This window comes from Canis lupus, chromosome 9, assembly GCF_048164855.1.
Source record: "Canis lupus baileyi chromosome 9, mCanLup2.hap1, whole genome shotgun sequence".
NCBI lineage: Eukaryota > Metazoa > Chordata > Mammalia > Carnivora > Canidae > Canis > Canis lupus.
Window position 1 is genome coordinate 35172066 of NC_132846.1, and position 14851 is coordinate 35186916.

Below are 14851 nucleotides of genomic sequence, written 5' to 3' on the forward strand. Positions count from 1 at the left end.
TAGGAAATAAGACTGGGAAGATAATTGGGATCTAGGGCAGAAGGGTACTTAAAAGTTCAATTAAGGAATGTGGCCATAATTCTGCATAGAATTTTCCAGTAACACTATTTGAGATGCATATTTGAGATGAATATTAATGAGGTGCAATAGTATGTTGAGTAGATTGTTGGAAAGACTAGGGATGGCAGGAATCAATTTGGAGGCCAATTTAGTGGTTCACAGGTTGAGGTAATTAGTCCTGGACTGAGCCTGTTCTTCCTTTAAGACTTAAACTTAAGCCTTTGCTACCGTACCTTTTCCATCCCTGGGTTGGGTTAAGTCTTCTTCCTAGGTGTTTTCATATCTCAGTACTTATCCTCCATAGTGTTCTTTTTGTGTTTATCTCTCCATTATTCTGTTAGCTCCTTAAGGACAGACACAACTCTATTATTAGTATAGTGGTGACCAGCACCTAACAAACAGATAATCATTTACTGCCATCTGATGTTAAGACAGCTGATATGACTGCCAAGAATTTTTATTTTATTTTACTTTTATTTCTTAAAGATTTTATTTATCCATTCATGAGAAACACAGAGAGAGAGGGGCAGAGACAGAGACACAAGCAGAGGGAGAAGCAGGCTCAGTGCAGGACTCGATCCTAGGACCCCGGGATCATGCCCCGAGCCAAAGGCAGACGCTCAACTGCTGAGCTACCCAGGCGTCCTGACTGCCAAGAATTTTTAATTATCTGGATATATACCGTTTAATATGAGAGCCATGAGTCCTAAGTGACTGTTTACATTTAAATGTAACAATTAAAATTAAATAGAATCAAGAATTCAGTTCTCTCAGTTGTACTAGCCACATTTCACATGCATAACAGTGCAGATATAGAACATCTCTATCATTGCATAAAGTTCTGTGGATGGTGCTAGGTTGTAGCAGAGAGGCTGGTGTTAGTGGTGGTAGTGAGCAGGTAAATTTTAGCAGTGTATTAGTGGTCTTTAATAAGTGCTATAGAGAATGTCTAGAGATTAGCTATTTACTAATGTGAAGGCATATGTTATTTTTAAAAGTTAAGAAATTGAGATCCCTGGGTGGCGCAGCGGTTTGGTGCCTGCCTTTGGCCCAGGGCGCGATCCTGGAGACCTGGGATCGAATCCCACGTCGGGCTCCCTGCATGGAGCCTGCTTCTCCCTCTGCCTGTGTCGCTGCCACTCTCTCTCTCTCTGTGATTATCATGAATAAATAAATAAATAAAATATTAAAAAAAAGTTAAGAAATTAAAAAGTTCTTTACTCAGATTTTCTTTGATTTGTTTTCATTACTAAAAATTGTAATACTTTGGTAAGAAAGGGAACTTAGGTGTTTATTTTAGAATTTAGGTGTTTCTTTTGAACAAATAGCAGATTTCAAAATAGATCTTTTTTTAAAAAAAAAATTTTATTTATTCATGAGAGACACAGAGAGAGGGGCAGAGACATAGGCAGAGAGAAAAGCAGGTTTCCTGCAGGGAGCCTGATGCGGGACTCAATCCCAGGACCCTGGGATCATGACCTGATCCGAAAGCAGGCAGTCAACCACTGAGCCACCCAGGTGCCCCTCAAAATAGATCTTGATTGAAGTGTATTTAAAAAAAATTATAATATGCTGGAGTGCCTGGGTAGCTCAGTCAGTTAAATGTCCAGCTCTTGATTTCAGCTCAGGTCCTGGTCTCAGGGTCATGAGATTGAGCTCTGAGTGTGGATTCTGCCTGAGATTCTCTCCCTCTCCCTGTGCTTCCCTTGTCCTCACATTCTCTCTCTCTTTCTCTCTCTCTTTCTCTCTCTCTCTCTCTCTCTCAATAAATAAAATGTTTTTAAAAAACTATAACATGCCGAATTTTCATCACAGATCTTATGTTTTACTTTTGGACAATAAATGAATTATGTAGGTTAGAATAAATCCTAATTTTTAAAATGGTGGTCACGGTGTAATTTATATTGTATTAACTATTCATTGTATAATCTAATGACTGAATAAATTAAATATCTAGAAAACCAGTATGCTAAATTAAAAATTACAAGGCAGCCTTCTTTTTTAAGTAATTCATTTATAGTGGAAATTACTGACAATGAAACTATTTCTTACAAAATATAATCCATTTGAGAAGTGAGGGGGAATCCAGAATTACTCTTTTCAAAAAATTATGTATTTTTTGAGCAAGGGAAATTAGGAACCAATCTGTTCTTATTTTATATTTCAGGTAATATCACCCAGCTGTAATGATGACATCACAGTGAAAAAAGACCAGTGTTTAGTTCGATCATTTCTCGATTCTAAATTGTGAGTCACTTAATAGTGTTACATTGGGAAAAAGAAAATGAACCCCTAAGCGATAGACTCTTCCACAGTCCAAGCTTTATTTTTAAAAGTCTGATCATTTCATGGACTGAGAGAAATCATTACATAATATGCTTTGCTTTTGTAATGTAAGTTATTTCCTGAAAATTTTTATGTAAAAACTAAATAATAATATGTGAAAATAACATTTAAAAGTTTTATAAAGCATGGTATTGGTTGTTTCTTCAATTATAAATATTTGGTATTTTTATTTGTGTACTATTGCATATTTTGAACTATGAAATTTTCATAGAATTTTCTTAGAATATTACTAAAATAATTATTTTGACAGTTTTTCTGATTAAGTCACATTTTTAGAAACGTTCTTTAATCTCAGCTTTGCTTTGTTTCCCAAAAAGGATGTTAACAAAAACATTATGTGCGTGTGTATGTGTGTGTATGAACGTAATTCTCTGTAGAAAATTTAATATATCTTACAGTGATAAAACTATTTTAATATCACTTATTTTTATTTTTTACTAAACTGAATAGTAAATTTAAGAAACAGATCGAAATGGACATTGTATATTCGTTCCATAAGGAAAATATCATGCTGATATAATCTACCCCATACTGTTTGTGAGAAGGTTGCATAAATTAAAATATTAAAAATGTGAGGCCTTTTGATTAGTGTATTTTGAATAGATGAAATCTTAAGAATTAAGATACTGGGATCCCTGGGTGGCGCAGCGGTTTGGCGCCTGCCTTTGGCCCAGGACGCGATCCTGGAGACCTGGGATCGAATCCCACGTCGGGCTTGCGGTGCATGGAGCCTGCTTCTCCCTCTGCCTGTGTCTCTGCCTCTCTCTCTCTCTCTCTATCATAAATAAATAAAAATTAAAAAAAAAAAAAAAAGAATTAAGATACTCACTTTGCCTACATTACCTCTTGCCCTTCATTAATGATTAGGATATACATGGTCTTTAAAAACATTTTATATGCCAAAATTATTTTGATTTTGAAGTTTATGTTTTTCTATGTGTTAATCATTTCAGTGACAATATTTATTTAATAATGGTTTCCCTCTCCTTTATTTTTCTCTATAATTAGTTATTCTATAGCAAGAAAGGATATCAAGGAAGTAGATATTCTCAATCTACCTGAATCTGAGCTCTCTGCTAAACCAGGTAAAATAGGACTGAATCAATCCATTCATTATTTCATGATGTGGGTGTAAATGGCAAATAGTGACTAAACCAAGACTGAATATTCTTTGGTGCCATTTTAATTGTTTAGAGTTAATATCTATTCTGATTTGATGGCTGTTTTTTAATGGCTAGGTAAAATATTTTATAATATTTAAGTTTTCATGTTTTACTATTAATATTTGTAAGAGTATGTTTTAGAGTAATAAACATTAATATAACATGAATTAGATATGTTGATGTCTACTGTATCATTTTATAAGGGACAGCTGAATTTGAGTCCAGATCTTCTGACTCTGAATGTTATACTATTATTCTATGTTGCTAATTCCATAACTGTTTATTCTTAGGGCTGCAGAAAGCAAGCATCTTCTTAAAAACTAGAATTGTTCCTGATAATTGGAAAATGGATATAAGTGAAATTCTTGAATCATCCAGTAGTGATGATGAAGATGGTCCAGCTGAAGAAAATGATGAAGAGAAGGAAAAGGAGGCCAAAAAGGAAGAGGAAGAGGTGGTAGGTGAAATTTTACATTTGTAACATAAAGACATTTAATGCTCTAAAATAAAAATTAGTGCCTTTGTATATTTTCCCTCATTTAGATGCCCTTTATTATTTTTGTTTTTTTCTAGCTCAAATTGATTTGGGGATGGTGGACTCTTTGAATTCTAACTTAGTGGGTAAATCAGAACTAATTTTTTTAGCAGATAAAAGGTTGCAAAGAGGGGCGCCTAGGTGGCTCAATCCGTTAAGCATCTGCCTTCAGCTCAGGTCATGATCCCTGGGGTCCTGGGATCCAGTACCTGCTCCTCCCTCTCCCTCTGCCACTCCCTCTGCTTGTGTTCTCTTTCTCTTCCTCTATCTCTCTGTCAAATAAATTTTAAAAATTAAAAAAAGGTACAAAGAACTTTTCAGGTTAATCAAGTACAAACTTTCCAAATAACATTGGAGAAAAGAAATGTAACTTTTAGGTATATTACATGTGTTAACTCATCTAAAGTGTTACCATGTGGAATAACTGATATTATCCTACTTTAAAGGTGAGGAAAGTGAAAGTCACAAAGGTTAAGTAACTTTGCTAAGGTTTTATAACTCAAATGTGGAGTACAGGGATTTGAACCCCGATCTGGTCTGTCTGAACTTGGAAACTTCACTTCTTTCAGATATTGCACAGTATCTCAAGGAGAGTGGGGATTAAAAAATCCTATCCAAACTGAAGGAATATTTTATTTGGGAGTTTGATAAATCATAGAAGAGATTGTTTTTATAAGTGCTAATGATTTTTTGGTAATATTATGTCATTTAGGATATAACCCTGTAATTGTAGGAAATTATTCACAGACTACCACATAATAGCTTATATGAATATTGTTGTCTGTTTATTCAGCAGTGTTTTGTCAAGTGGGTAAACTGTCCAGTATATTTTTGGTTGTTATGAGGTAAAGAGACCTAGGGGCAGACAAAGAGAATGAATTTACCAAAAAGAAGACCTTATTTGAGCATGAAAAATATTTGCTTGGAAAACGTGGAATGCTTGTTTCTGTTTTACGTATACAAATACGAATTTATGAAATGAGTATACTTGTATGTGTTGAAGGGCATACGATATTTCTTTCCTTTTACTTCCCCTGCAGTATTTGGTTTTTGCACTCTGAAATCAGAATGGCGGTTCATACTTACAGGCTGCCTACAGAGTTGCCATAGTAACGTGCTGTTGGTTTTAAGTGAGCATGCTCGGAAAGACAGGAAGGTTTAGCAGAGGCTTGGCAGGTTGCCAATGGAGGTTTGCCAGATGCTTTGAAATGGGCTGTCTTTCTTTTCCTTTCATGTAATGTCTGATTTTTATGTGGAAGAGAATGTAAGTAGTGCTGTATAACCCTGCGGATGCTATGCCCTAAGAGGGAAAGCAAATATTTGCAAGTCAGACTGAAAAATGTTCAGACACTGTACTGATTAAGTAGAAGGGGAATCTAACCATTTTGCATTTGAAAGAAAATGCAGCATATAGGTAAGATTTTTTTTCTAAAATATATTTAGTTACCATTTTGATTGCCAAAAACGGGGTTAAATAAGAATTTTAGGTGTTGATGATGTGGCTAATAATGATAGAACTCATAAGCAAGCGTAATTGTTTCTTGTAAAAGAGACAGTAGGAGTCTATTTTTAGAATATCAGAGGATGAAGGCTATTTTTCTGAAACATAAGGTAGATTTTGAAATGAAAATGATGATGAGACAGTTTGGAAAAATTCAGAATTTAGAGTCTAAATATTAAATGTGATTTTTGTATTTTATATGTATTTATTTATAGATTATATGTTTTCAGGGTAAATAGGCCACATTTTCAGGGTGTGAACTGTTGCAGACTGGTTTTGCTTTTTTTTTTCTTAGAGAATTAGCATTAGTTAGGATCTGATACTGCCAAATATTGAAAAAAGATTATTTTTGCTAATAGTTTTAATTGGTGTCCCTTTTAGAATGCATTTTCTTTACTCCCCACCCCCCAAAAAGCAAACCCTGAAATTTTAAACAAAGAGAGTAAAAAGAGCTTTGTAGTAAGGTTGGAAAAGATGGATATAAAATAGTAAATAGTAAATAGTGTTCTTATTATAGCCATTAATTTCATAAAAATCATAGCATTTTATTCAAGCTGTTAGTAAATGTTAGTAAAAAGGAATGAAGAACAGAGGGAAGCTCTGTTACCTATTGTTTGCAGGTAATAAGTAAAGAAATTTAAAAATGTAAGGATCTTTGTAAGGGATAGTATCATCTTAAAATGTGTTACTTAAATTATGAACCTGTTAAATATAAGTTGAAAAAGAATGCTTTTTATCTACTGAAAAATAAAAGCAGAATTAACAACATTTAGTCACTGAGTTGTCTGTTAATTTAAATTATTTTCCAGATGATCAGTTTCATAGCATATTCTTTATTGAATTACTTGACAGAAACTAATTCCTCTTTTTTTCTGGTCATAGAGGTAGATTTCTTGAGTGAGATTTTGGTTGCTTTAGAAAAAAAAAAATCAGCTGCATTTCTTGCTCTTGAATTTAAGACTTAGTTGCTGAATCATTCTAATTTGTCTTGAACAGTAATTTTTAAAAATTTAATGTACTGATAAACTGAAAAGCAGTTTAGTCTATACGTAACAAAGGAAAAAAAGTGGATATGGTATAAAATTAATTAAAGTCTGATAAGACAGGGCCTACCTGGCTTAGTCATTACAGGCCTTTACTACATAGGTGAGGCTAAGCTGTGGTATTACATTGTAGATCATATTCTCCCTGAAACGTAATAATGCTATGCTTTTCATGAAAATTTAATGTGGCTTTATAATGATAAAAAGGTCTTTAACATTCTGAAAACCACTATAACAGTACTTTAGCTTATCATTTGATGTTTGTAAATTTTATGCAGTAGAATCATACAAGTGTTAGATACTTGTGCAGTGCTAATGGACAGTGGACATTTTCATATTTGATGCTTTGAATACCCTAAAATAGCCTAAGTAAGATTTGAGATTCATGGCTTTACCATGGAGGATCATCTTTTTTACTTAATATTATTTTGAATTCCTAAGCATTGGTAGGTCAGGATTGGAATGCAAGAAATATGTTTCATACTGTTACTGGGTAGGAAAAGACTTGAGAGTCTGACAGGAAGTAGGTCCAGTCTATATTGATGACTATAAATTTTAACCTGTTGGTAATTATATTGAAAATAAGCCCTGGAGAATATTTTTGTGGGTATTACTAAATGTCTTTTGTTAAGAAAATTTTGTATTAGAAAAGATACTACTGATTTCCTTTTGAGCTTTGAAATTGATTGAAAAGTCCATGTAAATATAAGTCATGATGTCAGTTAATTCACTTCTTATATACATTCTGGATGAATGTAGGAGAGTTGTCTAAGGATAAAGTGAATGGGTGAAGACATTAAAGGGAATTTGACTAGTTGCACCTCTTTTGTCCTTTTAGTTTGATATATATAGCCTTATGTGTTGGGCCCTTTCAGAAATTTCTTCTAATTTCATAATTAGTAATGAAAATAAGAATTTAGTGAATTTTTATAAGAATGCTCTTTTTTTGCTTGGAAATACTGATACCCGTTTCTCCAAACTGAATTTTCTAGGGATCACTATTTTATCTGTTGCTTAGATTATATTCCACTATTATAAAAATCATAAGTGCTTGTGGTTTTTTATTCATAGAAACTGGAATTTTTTTCTTAATGTGTAAGTCAAGTGTTATTTGTATTTACGTTGTCTTGTAAAGCCATTTGTTAGTGATCTTGCAAGATCATTTTGGGTATAAATGTACAGTAAATGCTTGATAACATGGGAAAATTATGCTAAGTTAATAAAATTTAAAGAAAAATTTAAAGGTAATGTTAGTTATATCTAATAACTCCAGCTGTCAGTTACAAGTTTCTAAGCAGATCCTGCAAAGTTAACTTTCAATAAATAATTGAAACTTTAACTTGGATTCAAATGTAATAACTTACTTGAAAAAATCTTGAAGTATAGCCTATTAAGCAAACAAATGTTTTGTATTTAGCAAGATCTTTCCTCACAGAATTAGAGTAAGACTACCAAATTATTCACTTAATCAGATTAATGAGGATTGCACATTTGCACACACAATTATAGCTACATTTGTATATATTTCAAAAAAGTCACTTCTCAGAATAAATTATTTCATAGTTGTGGTAGCATGAAAGAGGGTTGACTGAATTTAAAGCCTTAGATGTGATAGTATCCAAAACATGGCTTGATTGTTTAAAAGTAGAATGTAGGTACCTTTTCAAGTAGGGGGGCGGAAATGACTAGTCTCAGTCAAGTCTGTGTAATACAAGAGTCCTGTAATAATTTGTTTTAAGGAGGTTGTTGTCACTGTTTTCTGAAACTATAAAACAATGTCTTACCATATAATGAATATATCATGACATCTTACATGTTCCCTGAATTTTTCTATTTCAATGTACACAACAAGGAAGAATGATGCCACTCTAAATTTTATAACTACCAACTTTTGCTGGGCCTTCAACACTATGAGTCAATTCCCAGTTTCTATGATCAAATCACTCTGTCCTCCAACCCTGCCCTACTCCACTCCAACTTCAGAAAGAAATTAGGAGCATCAAATTGGGAGCATGCATTACACTTTATCAGCCTGCTCTCCTTCCCTTAGGTATAAAATTGATAATATGATGCCCTCTTCTGTATGATATGAGTCCCTCAGTTTACACTCTGGATCTCATTCCCTTTTTCCTTAGCTTAGATTATGAACTATCTCTTCTTTCCAATATCTTTATTCTGTTCTGTTGTTTCCTTCTTATCAGTTTTTAAAAGCACACTTCCATCTCTCCACCCTTCTGACAACCAACCCCTCCACATACTGTCCTCTCTCCTCACCCTTCTGACCAGATCATTGGTCAGAAAAAGTATATACACTTTTATTTCCTGACTTCCTCTTCACTCTTAATTCACTATAGTGTGTCTTGCACTCCCACCACAGCTAAAACAACCAATGACCTTCAACAGATTTTCTGTACTAAATCCAGAAAATTTTTGTCATGATCTCATTTGACTCCTTCCCAGTATTCAGCATTTTCAACATGCCTACCTTCTAAAGTCATCTGATATCTCGGACATTATATATATATATTTTTAACTTATTTCCTAACTAAATGATATAATGACTTCAAATCTATAGGTACATCAAAGATGTCTCTTCATAGCCCCAGATATTTATATTAAACTGCCAACGAGGCTTATTTTGTAAGTACTCAAACTCAGTATATACAAGAACTGTTTTCAGTCCCCCCCCCCCCCCAAGCTGGTCCTTCCCATGATTGTCCCCAATTTATTTGAATAGAAACATGATCCACTAATTACCCAAACCAGATATATTGCAATCACCTTAACCCTCCCACTCTTGCACCTCTAACCAATGAGACACCAAATCTTTCTTCTGGCTACTTGATGGCTTTCAGGTTTGCTCACTTCCCTCGGTTTCTACTCTCTGCCACTCTAGTCCAAGCCACTATGTTCTCCTTTACCTATAGAAATGCAATAGTAACTTTCCCATGCCCCTGCTGGCCTTCTCCAGTCTATTCTCTGCACTGAATCTAAGCAGATTTTTAAAAATGAGACATCTAAATGTAATTCCTCTTGGAATAAATTGATTTTAGGGCACAAAAGTGGTTGCAGTATTTATTCTTTTATATTTAAATACTTCTGAAATACATTGCATAATGTCACCTCTTTCTAAAAGTAGTATACTAGGCATTACTTTATATTTACTCAAGATTTAATTATTGTATTCTTTCAATACAGTCTTGTCATGGCTTTTATCCTATTAAGATTGTGAATTTTCTCTGTTTCCTTTCCTTTGCAATCTATATATTGTCAGCTGATAGTTTTTACATATGATAACTTTCTGGACAGTTCTTCAGAATTCTACTTGGCTCAGGGCTTTACTGGTACCCTAAGGAGTCATTTTGAGTTATGGATCACCAGAGTTACCAGACTTAATGTTGTGGGGATTTTTTCTTTCCTTTTATTATTTAAGGTTTTAGTTTAAGTTTTCTTTTTTAAACTTGGGTTTTCAGTTGTAATATTTCACTGAGGTGTTATGACAAAATATATCTGTTGTACCAGAGCATGCATCATTAGTAAGATACAGCTTTCATTTTTATTAAAATATTTTATTTATTTATTTATTTATTTATTTATTTATTTATTTATTTATTTATTTATTTATTTATGAGAGACACACAGAGAGAGAGGCAGAGACATAAGCAAAGGGAGAAGAAGGCTCCATGCAGGAAGCCTAATGTGGGACTCGATCCCGGGACTCTGGGATCATGCCCTGAGCCAAAGGCAGACACTCAACTGTTGAGCCACCCAAGCGTCCCTACAGCTTTCATTATATTGCAATTAAAATATTTTGCTTTTGTAGGAGTTAGAAACAGGTAAAGATTCCCACACCGAATATGTTCTCAGCTTCATTTTGGAGACTTAGTGGCTTTTTTTTTTTTTTTTAATTTATTCATTAGAGAGAGAGAGAGTGCGTGCACAAGCAGGAGCAGAGGGAAAGGGAGAAGCAGGCTCCCCGCTGAGCAGGAAGCCTGCCATGGGGCTGGATCCCAGGACCCCAGGATCATGACCTAAGCTGAAGGCAGATCTTAACTGACTGAGCCACCCAGGCACTCCAGAGACTTAGTGGGTTTTCAAGATTGTTTATTGAATCCTCACAACAGGATTTTTTTTATGAGTGAGGAAATGGAGGTGTAAAAACATTACAAAGTTTTCACAGACTTTTAAATTTTTTTTTTCTCAAAAAAAAAAAAAACAAAAAAAAAAAAAATAAATTTTTTTCTCTATATATTTTAAGGTCTATGAAGCAGTGGATGTCAGGTTTTTTTGTTATAGTTTTTTCCTTTTCAACCAGTATGACTGTCCACCAACTAGCACACCAACTAGAGCTTGGCTAATATTAAACCTTCATTAAATAGTTTCTGAATACATGAACAAGTGTGGGCCATGCAGTTATCCTAACATACTACTACTTGAAACAAAGTGTTAGAAGATTTGTTGTAAGGTTCCAGAAAGTTCACTTTGCAAGAAACTACAAGATACATTATCTACCTTCCCTTCATAATACAGGCTTTCTTTTTCTTTCTTTTTTAAAAAATATTTATTTATTCATGAGAAACACAGATTGAGAGAGAGGCAGAGACACAGGCAGAGGCAGAAGCAGGCTCCATGCAGGGAGCCCGACCTGGGACTCTGTCCCAGGTCTCCAGGATCAGGCCTTGGACTGAAAGTGGCGCTAAACCGCTGAGCCCCCCGGGCTGCCCCAGGCTTTCTTTTTTTAAGCAGTGCATTTTGTAGGCAATCTTGTTTCCTTATATAATTTTGTGAATTTATAAATTAACTCTTTTTGGCTTAGGCTAGTTTGGGATACTTTTTTGTCACTTGAAATAAAGGTTCTTTACTGATACTCCTTCTTTGTATCTTGTCCCACTTATTTCAGGTGTCTTCTGATAGGTCTTTTCCCCTCCAACCCATTCTTCATAGACCTCTTCCTAACACATAAAGGGTTACTGCTAGAAACCCCTTAATGGCCTCAGCACCAACAGGATGAAGATTAGGTCTTTTATCATGGCCCTTTATAAGTTTGGCTCTTCATAATTCGACCCACTTTTCTATTCTTCCTGCCATTATTCTCCAGCAGGACATAACTTTTTTTTTTAACAACCTGCTTCTCCATATTCGCACATTTATTAGATTTTGCTCAGAAACCACTTGTTGAGTTGCCAGGTATGTTTTATTGAGTATCACTTTTCTGTTGCTCATTCCTTTTATAGTATCAAATATAGTAGAGAAAAGGAAAGTTTAAAAATCTCAGAAAATGATAAACAATATCTGATATTTAAGGACTCCAACAAGAATGTATATAGAATCCAAGACTTCTACGTAGGAACAAATAGAAGCCCTACCTGAGTTAAGGTTGAATATGACCTATAAATGTTCTATGCATTCACCTTAGCGATAACTTGTTCTCGCATTTATTGCACAGTTGTAAAAACTCAGTGAGGCTACTTAATATGTCTCAAATGTAAAATTTAATGCAATAAAAGCATGAGCAGCTAGTGGTATCACTGCTTGCTTTCACATCATCCTGCAGCCCAGAGGCAGCTTCAGAGTTGCCACTTCTGGTGTGCTTCTTGCAGTGCTTAGTTCCCCAGAGTAGAGTTTTCAATGGTACTGTCATATTATCCCCTCAGCTCCAACAAAATCTGCCTCCTGCAGAGGACTCCAAGTTCAGCCTCTTTGTTTTGGAGTAGGTGGGGTGGGGGATGGAAGATCAGGGATTGTAAGAACTGAAGAGTTGAGAAAACCTGTGATGGAGTACGAGTGGAGCCAGGAATGGAGTGAGAAGGGGAGCCAAAAGAGAGAACCAGAGGAGGGATTGTAGCAGCAGCATGCAGGGTGAATGAAGCTGCTGTTGTCCAAAATAACATTAATTCACAAAAAACAGTGTTTTGGTTCAGATAAATAAGCATGATATACTGGAATATATATATATTTAAGAATGGAAGAAGGTGTTATATAGTCATTAGTAACTTATTAAGGATACCTGTAAGGGTTTATGAGCAATGAGATACCCATCAACAAAGGATGTGTACTTCACATACAGTGCAGTACAGTGCAATGAAACCACAAAGATCATGTTTGGTTACATCCTTTCACATTCTCAAAATGTCGGTTTTTATGGCTCTAATCTGTTATGTGCTGAGAAATTATCCTGACCTACTCAGAATAGTATAAGTGTATAAGTTACATGAGTCTGAGGAGCTTTGTGTAAAGTGCATCATCTTTTACTGACATATTTTGACAGTTTAGACACTTTCTGTATACTTTCTTAATTTGTGTTCTGGAAAGTAGAGTTGCTAGCAAGGTAAGTTAATAGCAATAACAGGGATTATCTTATTTTTTTTTATTTATTTTTATTTATTTATTTATTTTATTTATGATAGTCACAGAGAGAGAGAGAGGCAGAGACACAGGCAGAGGGAGAAGCAGGCTCCATGCACCGGGAGCCCGACGTGGGATTCGATCCCGGGTCTCCAGGATCGCGCCCTGGGCCAAAGGCAGGCGCCAAATCGCTGCGCTACGCAGGGATCCCGGATTATCTTATTTTAAAGATTTTTAAAAATTTATCTTTTTCCTAGTAAAAATGCAGGAAGTCCATTTTTCATTAGAATTCACACTATTGGGCAGCCTGGGTGGCCCAGCGGTTTAGCGCTGCCTTCAGTCCAGGGCGTGATCCTGGAGACCTGGGATCAAGTCCCACGTAGGGCTCCCTACATGGGGCCTGCTTCTCCCTTTGCCTGTGTTTCTGCCTCTCTCTCTCTCTCTCTGTGTCTCTATGAATAAATAAATAAAATCTTAAAAAACAAAAAAGAATTCACACTATTTCTGAATGAATAATCATTTTCTGATTCATGTATTTAGGAAAGAATGAAGTGAATGCTAACAAATGTTTGTGCCACAGCGACCTGTGACTTTAAAACAGCCTCAGCCATTCTTTTTTTTTTTTTTTTTTAAAGATTGTATTTTTATTTGAGTGTGCACACATGCACACATGAGCATGAATGGGGGAGGAGCAAAGGGAGATGAAGAAGCAGACTCCATGCTGAGCAGGAAACCTGCCATGGGGCTTGATCCCAGGACCTTGGGATCATGACCTGAGCCAAAGACAGATGCTTAACGAACTGAGCCACCCAGGTGCCCCCAACCTCGGCCATTCTTTTCTTTTATCTGACTCCTATTGTATTTATATTATTAATGCTAGCTCTGAAACTCAGTGAATGTGAAGTAATCAAAGAAAATCTCCTGAGTTTATTTTCATGGATATTGTTTTCATTCACATAATAACAGAATATCTAAGCTAAATGCCAGTCCTTGGTGATAAAATTGTAAAATATAGGCATGTCTTTAACCTATCAAGCCCTTACAATGTTTGGGAACCTGCAGGATTATAAACATGAATAACTTAGACTTACACTAAAAAGAATCTTAGCATTTACTCTTTCTTTCTCCTTCTAGAGTAGGGGGTCATCTTTCCATTATCAGAGAGCAAGACTAATTCAAGCATTGAGCCTTCTCCTTGTGGACTATTGTAATAGTTTCTCTTTCCCTTCGAATCCATCAAACTCATTCTTGGCAGAGAGCTTTTAAAAATACAAATCTGATATGATTCCTCTTCAGCTCTCTCAAATTCCAGTTCTCATTCTCTACATATCATTAAAAAGTGCTTTTTAAATCACAGCCTGCCTTTGACAGCCTCATGCTTATGCTGTTTGCTCTAGCTCTTGGGCTCTCCACTCTTCAAGTTTTGAGGCTTTCCCTAATATAACCCCTATTACTCCATCCCCAGTAGAACCACTGATCTCCTTCTGTATTCTTTTATATACTTTGCAACACTTTTAATGTTGTATTACATTGGCTTGTTTTACATTGCTACAACCTCTGCAAGATTCAAAGTGTCAAAAGTAGAAAGTACCATGTCTTCTTACTTTAATCACAGTACTTTTGCATGTCCCTCCCTGACTCATGGTAGCCATCAATAAATGTCTGGACTGAATTTGAAGATAGTTTCCAAAGTCAGAAAATTCATAATTTACTAGGTATATAGATAGAATCACAAATACCTATATAACACTAGATGGTATATATTGATGCTAACTAAAATAAGTTTCATGAAATTATGATCATGTTCATGCTTCTTCCATATCCTTAACCCTGTTCTCCATCCTGACATTTTCCTGGA

General features: G+C 35.2%; 1 protein-coding gene across 6 annotated transcripts in view; it reads left to right on the top strand.

The window, feature by feature from the left end:
• Positions 1–14851, top strand: part of ARID4A (AT-rich interaction domain 4A) — a 68608-nt gene that overhangs the window by 19659 nt on the left and 34098 nt on the right. For all 6 annotated transcript variants that reach the window (XM_072838732.1, XM_072838735.1, XM_072838736.1 and 3 more), the window contains 3 exons: positions 2228–2307; positions 3415–3491; positions 3860–4026. In XM_072838732.1, coding sequence (XP_072694833.1) covers positions 2228–2307; positions 3415–3491; positions 3860–4026 — 324 coding nt within the window. The remainder of the gene's footprint in view (positions 1–2227; positions 2308–3414; positions 3492–3859; positions 4027–14851) is intronic.